An 8,949-nucleotide genomic window follows, 5' to 3' on the forward strand; every position below is an offset into this window, starting at 1 on the left:
TTAGCAGGTTCTCTCTGTTAGCAGGTTCTCTCTGTTAGCAGGTTCTCTCTGTTAGCAGGTTCTCTCTGTTAGCAGGTTCTCTCTGTTAGCAGGTTCTCCCTGTTAGCAGGTTCTCCCTGTTAGCAGGTTCTCTCTGTTAGCAGGTTCTCCTTATGTCTAGAAATGTTTGTAGTTTTTCTCCAAAATTAATTTGAGGTTCTTTGATCGCGTTCCACATTTTATTGTGAATTGGAGTTGGTGGTTCAGGACTCTGATTCGTTGGATTTCTAAAGACTGGTTTAGTATTGAAATTCTCCCTTCTGTCACTGAACTACCAGAATATCTGCATTTTATCCATAATTTTCTACATGAAATCATTTAAACTGGACGTTTTAAATAACCAAAAGTGTTTATTTGACCGAAGGCTTAAATGAACATGATGTTTTTCTTTCATTAATGCAGAGTTAATCTATAAAGAAGTGCTGGACTGGGAGGAAAGGACAAAGAATGGCGTCATCAGGGGACAGCCGGCATCTATAGGTTGGTGGAGTCTTATTGTGTTCTTCTTCTGGTGTGTTGTTTTTTTATTTCTTTTGAACCTTTATACTGAATCTTTAACAGATTATTTTTTCATATAAACCTTCCTCTGCTGCGTTCCACTTTAGCCTGGTTCAGTTTTACTCGTTTTCCTGTTCTGGCATTTCTTTTTCCTTCCTTTCTGAATCCAGTCTTCCTCCTCCTCCTCCTCCTCTTCACTGCAGTTATTATGTCTGCTCAGCTTTTCTATTCAGAAAGGAACTAAAAGTCATTTTTCTTCTGTTACTAAACCGTCTCCTTCAGCATAACGTGATTAGCCTGATCAGCGCTGCTGATGATCATCTGTCGGCCCGAGTTCCAACATTCAACAATCACTGGTTTAAATAATAATAAAAAATGAAAAGACACAACCTGTCTGAAAAAACCTGATTAACCGTTAAAAAGATCAACATTTAGGACTGATGCTGAGTCTCTTTATTTCTGCTCAATGCAGATAAAAGCAGAAGAAAAATCAAGAAAGAGTTTGGTTAACAAAGCTGCATCTTCAGCCCTCTACCTCTAGGGGGCGTTATTTGACGACTGACCGCCGCCCTCCTCCCTTCTGTTTCTCAGCACAGGTGCAGCAATGAGCAGCAGCCACCAGCACCCCCCCTCCACGTCCTCGTCCGCCTCCACCAACGACGTCTCCTCCGACCCGACCCCGACCGACACGGACAGCAGCCTGGACACGGCCCGCGCCGCCGCGGGCCCCGTGGGCTGCTGCAGATGATGGCCCCGCCCACCCGGCGCCGGTCCTGCTCCCCGGTCACAGCGGCTCCTCGCTGGTCCCTCCCTCTCTCCTCCCCTCCTGCTCGTCTCTGGTAGTATAGCATATTAGTCAGATAGCTGTGTAAGAAATATTTCTAAAGAACAGATCTTTGTCTTTTCTTTGAAAATAATCATCCATAGATTCTTTTATTATTTTGTTCAAAAGATTTTATTTTCTCTAATTTATTGTTTCTTTGTCAGAAACCAGATCTGGTTTGAATTCAGTTTGTAGCGCCGGTAGGATCTGAGAAATGTCATAAACGGATGAATTTTTCTCTGTTTTTATCTTCGACAGCTTGCCATACATTCACAGATTAAGTTTGTACAGATTTGACCGTAGATGGAGGTTTTATCTTTATTACCAATATTCTGTGAGTCCTTGGATCCCAGATTATTTTCTCCTGGATGGTTTTGTCTAAAATATTATGGATATTGTTTTTTTTGTTTGTTTGTTTTTTTATTATTTGCTGATGACACATCCTTTTATTAGAGACAAGGTCAGTTAGATTTATTGTAAAAAAAAGGAAAAAAAAGAAGCTACTTCTACTTTCTACATTGTAAAGTTAAACTTTTTACAAACGCTTTATAATTTTAATATTTTTCACCTCCCATTTAAAGAACAAATGCTGACATTTGTTGGATTCTCCTTTTGTCATATTTAGACTAGAAGAGTCTAAATATGTTGTTATTTTTAAGTGCTTTAAAATTCTTTCTTTGTCCCAGTTGTGGACGGAGCCGGTTTGGTGGAACCGATCTGGACTGGATCCTTTAGAAATGGAGAGTTTGGTTTGTTAGGTTGATGATGGTGAAACTAGGATGTGCTTCAGCTGAGGTGGGTGGTGGGGGGCTTTTGATGCATCTCAACAGATTTGAATATCAGAAAAACAGTTTGTTTGTTCCAGAAATTCATTTCATTCTGTTCATTTTGATGATTATGGCTTAAAAGCAACAGATCATGAAAAATAAATTCTAGAAATATTTCAATAGAGCGATACAGATTATTTTAACGTCCGTTAAGATGTCCGCTGATAGCCGCTGCTGATGTCGCCTCATCTTTCTTCATTTACAGGAGAAAATGATAAAACGTTGCAGGAACATCACCTTCTTTAAAAAGAAACAAAACATTAAAGCTAGAAGGTAAATAGAGGGAGCAGAAAGTTAAAATTTCATAATAAATGAGCTGACGTGACGGATGGATGTTTGCCCTTCAAATAAGATATTTTGCATTTTAAAGGTAAAGATAAAGCAAATATCTTTATTTTAAACTAAAGAACTCTTATTCCATTGTCTTACTTACTGGATAGAATTAAGGGAAAACAAAGTTTATTTGAAGAAAAAGTTAACCTGTAGTTCTTTTTATATATATAATTTTTTTCAATTCAATTCACTTGTGTAGCGGCCAATTTATAACACAAGTCATCAAGGCACTTTACAGTTCACAAGATCATACAGTCAAATTGATTCAAAGTTTTCTATCTGAGGAAAACCAGCTGATTGCATCGACTCATTGGCTCTTCAGCAATCCCTCACACTAAGCATGCTTGTAGCGACAGTGGAGAGGAAAACTCCCTTTTAACAGGAAGAAACCTCCAGCAGAACCAGGCTCAGTGTGAGTCTGCTGAGGCCGACTGGGGTTAAAGGAGACAGAAGCAGAGATAGAAAAAGAATCAGAGATACAAAAGGCAACAGACCAGATGAAGCTACTGTGAGAAAAAGCAGAGAGAGCAGAACGTTAGAGGTTGAACTAACAGATTCTGCAGAGTGGGAGAATAGAGATAGAATGAAGCAGAATGATGAAAACGTTGTCCCTATGTCCTCCAGTAGTCTAAGCCTATAGCAGCATAACTATAGAGATAGCTCAGGATAACCTGAGCCACTCTATTAGCTTTATCAAATAGGAAAGTTTTAAGCCTAGCCTTAAAAGTACTTCTGTTGCAAACTAACGAATCAGAAAAGTTCGACATATCCTCTGATGAAGTAACATTATCAGCCGGTCGATGTATCGGCCAATGGATTTATTAGTGGATAATCCTTAACCAGTTTGCCAATCGTAATAATAATAATAATAATAATACAAGGATATAATCTAGGAATGTTTTTTTCATATTTATGGAATGGATGTATATCTTGGTGTATTTTTTACATTTTACCATTTGCAGTTTATTAAAAATGCACAATAGATTTCTTTTCCTTTCCAAATGTTTGTTTTAGAAAAGTTCAATAACTAAAAGCATCTTTTAGATGAATGAGAAAATAACGGACAGGTCCAGTCCCTTTGGTGGATTCAACTCCTGCTGAGGATTGATATCGACCGCAGTATGGAGTTAGAAATAGAATTTCTGATGCCGCTTTTATGTGCTGATAGCCACAATCATCCAAATGAACAATAATCGATGTAATTTATAACTTGGATCTATCAATTTTGTTTAAAAAAAGAAACTAAAGCCACTTTTGTTATTGAAATGAACTTTCTGGTGATATTCCAATCCATGGAGGTGCTCCTGTGTCACGGAGCAAAGCCGGTTCTGCTGCATGGAGCGGCAGGAAATGCAACTCTGGCTTGTTGTGAAATGGAAAATGAGAAAGTGTTTTGTGTGTCAGCCGGAGAGAGGAATGCGTTAAGGCGTCCTCAGGAGCGGCTTTGGTTTAGGTTTTTAAAAAAGGTGAAGTGCCTGTTGTTTGGGATTCGTTCCTGTGTCTGCTGAAGGTGTTCATTCTGCTCGGCTACTGGTGTCTCCATAACTACAGCAGGACACGGTGTGGTGTGGTGGGGGTGTGCTTCTCCTAAATGTATATTTTTTTACCTTTTTTGTTTGTTTTTTTTCTTGAGTTTCGGGCCTGAGCAAGAGAGCGTCGTCTCTCAGGTTTGAATGGAAAAATGAACGTAGAAACTGAAGAGCTTAAGCAGGTCGTTTCAGAGGTTTTTCATCAAAGTGAAAAGAAGTCCCAGAACATAGAATAAAAAAAAAAAAAAACACAGTTTCTATCAGATCTTTGAATTTTAGGAGTCATTTCTAAACCCTTCTGAGTAAATGAGCATTATTGGATCAGGAGTTTTCTGTGGGTCGGCTCGGACCCAGTGGTTCCGACCAGAAAACTGAACAGAATCGTCAGAGAAAGAAACAAAGCATTACCGTATTATCTGGACTATAGCGAGCACCTCATTTTAAGTCATGGCCTCTAAATTTTGAACTTGAAATTTGAATCCGGACTGTAAGCCGCTGATATCTACTTAATTGTCTCCCACCAAACCTGTAGGGGGAGCTCTACATATAGCCCCTGGAGTAGGGATGAAAACGAATGCTAGCTCTGGTTAGCGTGTTAGCTCGCAGCAGTGAGAGCTTCTACTGAAACATGGAGCTTCATCAGCTCTCTAATTCAGCTCTGCAGGAGTTGAGCCCAGTCTCTTCATTGGTTCAGCGGCTTTAACGCGGAAATTAAATGTCAAAATATGTGAATTCGGGACATTTGTTCTCCGTTATGCCTGCTGCTAGCATGTTCTAGTGCTAAATGAAATTAGCCCCCTATTCTTTTATTTCCAACTTTTGACTCCCCACTCTGGCAGTTAGAAAAAAATCCACAGAAAAGCTGCGCCTTTCTCTAAGCTGCATGGTTCAAAGCGTGAGGAAAATGTAGCGGCTTATAGTCCAGAAAATATGGTAGTTTGAGAGCTGCTGAGTGAAAAGGTCACTTTCTCTCTGAGGGTCGGGACGGGCCCCTCCGTCCACCCGCCGCTGCAGCTTGGCTCCGCCTCCCACAGAGTATTGATCGACCAGCGGGCCGATTTATAAAGCAAAGCTTCGGGTTGCATCATTAAAACCCGACACGTGTGCCCCGTTGTACGCAGCAGTTACGCTAACAGTCATATTGATCAGTTTCAAAGGCCTAGCTCGCTTCAATATTTACTGTAAATGTTTTTAGAATCGTTTTTCATTAACTCTGCTTCCAAAGTACCATTTATTACAGAGAAAATAGAAAACATATCCAACAAGCTAGCTTCTTTACCCTAACTTTGCTAACTAGCTAATGTTAGCATGGCTGATATTTAGCACCGTTACCCAAACCGAGGCCTGTTTTAAAATTAGTGGATCCTCAGCAGGTAAAGAAGCACAAACGCACCACTAAGAACATTTATGGAGGTTAAAACATTGCTTCCTATGATTTTTCAGGTGAATTTAAAAAGTAAAAAATACTTTATTTATTGATTGGCATTCGCTAAAAACGCGTTTTGTTTTTTCGTTAATCAAATAAACCCATGGACCATAAAGAAGGTGCAGTGTACGCCCAGCTTAATGTGCAGAAACCTTTAACAGCAGATTTAATTTCAGTTCTTTAGGTTTTTGTTTGCCAGAAAAAGCAGAAACATTGGAAAAACCAGAGAGAAACAGAAAGTTTTAGTCCTTCGATTGAATTAACTTGTTTGTAAAAATGCGATTTATTAGCAAATGATGGATTGCGTACAAAGAAGAAGTTAAGTGTTTAATAAGGGGCTGCTTCTCACGGCGAGTTTATTTGGTGCAACCTGTTTTTAAAAGACTGCAATGGGGCATTATCAGGTAACTTAGAGCGAAATCCATAAAATCTAAAACCCAGTGCAAAAGTAGTTTAATAGGAAGGCAGGTGGAGACATTTATCCAGAGCTGATATCAGCTTAGAGGGAAACTCTGGATCAGAATAAAACCATTTTTGACAGAAGTGCTCTTAATTTTTATAGCCCGACATCTGGGGCGTCAATTTCAATTACTTCCGTCACTACACTATCTTTCTTTTATTTAACGTTGTTGTTCTTGTGGTCTTATTTCGTTTCTCTAAACAAATCTTCTGATTCAAGTCAACTTTGATGAACTACCTCAGGCTGAATATTTGGTCTCCTGCAGAATGAGCTTTCAAAGGTGTGTGAATAACAGATTCCATTATTTATTTATTTGAAAGTGTACTATTTGCCGGTTTCAAACAGACTTCTAGTTTTGTACATTATGTAAACTTCAGCCCGAAGTAAAGAATTATTGTAATGTTTTCTTTTTTTTATTAAATGTGCAATACCTTCAGCAAACTGTGCTAGTTGTATGTATAGGTTTAGGATTCGTTAGCGTTCTCCTGAGGGTAAAGAAAATGTTTGGTACTGTTGATCCATGTTTTCTTTTTTCTGTTTTTTTCTTTTTTTTTTTTTACAAAAAAGATTGATTTTTATTTGTGATCTGTTTTATAGGTATAATGTTGCGTAATCTGTCACACCCACCCAAAAAAAACCAACCTCTGTCAGAGTTTGAAGGAGCGACTGATGTTTCCTCGAATAACTCGGCTCTGATAGAGTTTTGATGTGGGCTGTATTAGTATAAGATGCACAAAAAAAATGAGTAAATATCTAGGAGAAGTTGTTCTATTATACTACGGTGCTGGTTTGTAATGTCTGCCAGTGAATCCAGCCATGCTACTAGTTTGAAGAACTCCTGGATCTGTGCGTCCGGACCGTAACCAGTGAAAAGGTGCACTAAAAGAATTCATGCACTGGGATCTCGTGATGCCGCCTCTAAAAAATGGAAAGAAAATCTACTGCAAATAAAGAAATACACTTTGTTTTGTGTCTGTATGTTTCTTTAAAAACTAAAATCATGTTTCCTCTGGTTTTGAAGGATTAGCTGTACCACAATTACGTCTTCAAATTAATGTTGTTAAAACTTTTTTTTTTTTACACTTTCCTTTTTAGGCTAATCTATTAAACTTTAATTAAAAAATTGACTTCCTGTTTCTCTAGATATGCAGAACAGAAGGGTTTATTTCACTCCTTGGAAAAAAAACACATTTAGTAAATGGAAATTTGACAAAAAATTTGAAATGAAACTTACATTGAAAAAAATGCATCAAAAAAGGCTTTTTACCGTATTTTTGCTGTGGTTGATTCAAAGATTTTATCATATTTATATATATTTTTTCCAAATAATTTTATATTTTCTAATGTCATTTTTAAAAATTCTGTTCTTCAGATTGAATGTTGAGGATTGCATTCTTTTCTGATTGCGTTTTCCAGATCACCTTTTCCTCTGGCGCGAGGAGCAAAGACTCATGTCTATTGGTGGAGACGGACGTTAGCAACATTTTTATTGGTCAAAATCTATTTTTTTTAGAGAGAGAGAAGAGAATGTGATCTGCAAAATGCAATTTCTAAAACTAAATATGAAAAAGTAACTTAAATTTAAAAATATGAATGTGAAAAAACTTTTTCTTTTTCCTTTTTAAGGGTGAAAAAGAAATCTACACTGGAAAAAATATTTAGAAATATGTCTTAAGTGTATTTACCCTTAATTTGAGCAGGTAAAGTAAGAGTATTTTTCTTCCTAAAATAAGATAATTAGGTAATATGCACTTGAATTAAGACAATGCAGTTGTGTTTTCTTAGTTTTTTACAGTAAACTGTCTTGTTCCATTGGCACGATCTCTCTTTTACCTCCTCAATCCAAAAATAAATGCTTATTTTAAGAAAAAATGACTTATCTAGACATTACGCCGCAGTGCGTTATGCATAAGTAAGGCTGTTGTTGGACAGAAGTTCCGAACTCCTTATATATACTCTATGTATACGCCCAAAATTGAAAAAATAGAAAGTTCAGCGTATGCCATCGTTTCAGGAGATTCTGGGACGTCAGGCGTACGTTGGATAAAAGGGTCAATGTACGACCGCACCGTAAGAAACGGCAAAGTCACTCCCTCAAAATAATGGCACAAAATTCACTCCATATTTTTGCAGTCAGCTGATCATTGGCTATTTAACACCAACTGACTCATCTTTTAGACTTGTGTTTTGAGACCTCTGCCACATCAATTTGATATTTTTGTTCTTTAAAAGCTTACACGATGTAGTGAACAGGGAATGTAGAAATGGTACAAATAGAGTATTCAGCGACGAGTCTTTTAAAGTAACTTTAAACCAAAGTGTTAGTTTAATACGAGACGTATTAAGGCATTTCAGGCCAGTTCAGCACTCTGTGTTTATGTGACCTTAAGCCTATAATGCCAAATCTATCATATTTGATACACGGTTTCTGAAATGTTTTGCGTCTGACACCTTTTGCATAATTTAATGGTAAAAACTTTGCTCAAAATCCTATTGTACACAATCAGATATAACAGAGGGCAGAAGACTACACAAAGAATAATCTTGACCTATCGCATAGTAATAAATTATTAAAATCAAAAATCTATTTCTGTTTTGTCTTTTTACTTATTTTGTTAAAAGGCCAAATAAGGACTTCAAAAAAAAAAAAGAATTTTCTGTTTTGCTTTATTCTTGGATCGGGCTTTAAAGGGTTAACGGGTCAGATCTTGGTCATGTGACCCAGAGCGCCGCCTAACGTCAGCCTGAGCTTCCCTTTAACACCAGAGAACTAAGCTAACAGTTGTTAGCAAGCAAACAGAACTCAATAACTTTCATCTGCTGCTCCAAGCAGGGACACTGTTTAATTAGGCTAATAGGCAGTACTGACAGTGGCCTTCAGGGGGCACTAAGATGGAAATGAACTGGTCTAGCGCCCCTAGTGGCTAAAAGCTACACAGTGCTGCTTTAATGTCTGATATCAGGTATTATTTCCTCATCTTTAGACCAACTTAACAGGGTTTTTCAACTGTTCA

The 8,949-nt window shown here is 37.7% G+C and overlaps 1 protein-coding gene across 3 annotated transcripts in view; it reads left to right on the forward strand.

The window, feature by feature from the left end:
* Positions 1-1,846, forward strand: part of LOC107101533 (mitogen-activated protein kinase 8) — a 37,559-nt gene extending 35,713 nt beyond the window's left edge. For 2 of the 3 annotated variants that reach the window (XM_015400482.1, XM_015400481.1), the window contains exons 11-12: positions 442-519; positions 1,134-1,846. In XM_015400482.1, coding sequence (XP_015255968.1) covers positions 442-519; positions 1,134-1,285 — 230 coding nt within the window. In that variant the 3' untranslated portion in view covers positions 1,286-1,846. Of the gene's footprint in view, positions 1-441; positions 520-1,128 lie in introns of all 3 variants that reach the window. The other variant, XM_015400483.1, reaches the window with a different exon arrangement.
* Positions 1,847-8,949: the final 7,103 nt, after the last annotated feature.

The sequence above is a fragment of the Cyprinodon variegatus genome, unplaced genomic scaffold, assembly GCF_000732505.1.
Source record: "Cyprinodon variegatus isolate N-32 unplaced genomic scaffold, C_variegatus-1.0 Scaffold1110, whole genome shotgun sequence".
Lineage (NCBI taxonomy): Eukaryota > Metazoa > Chordata > Actinopteri > Cyprinodontiformes > Cyprinodontidae > Cyprinodon > Cyprinodon variegatus.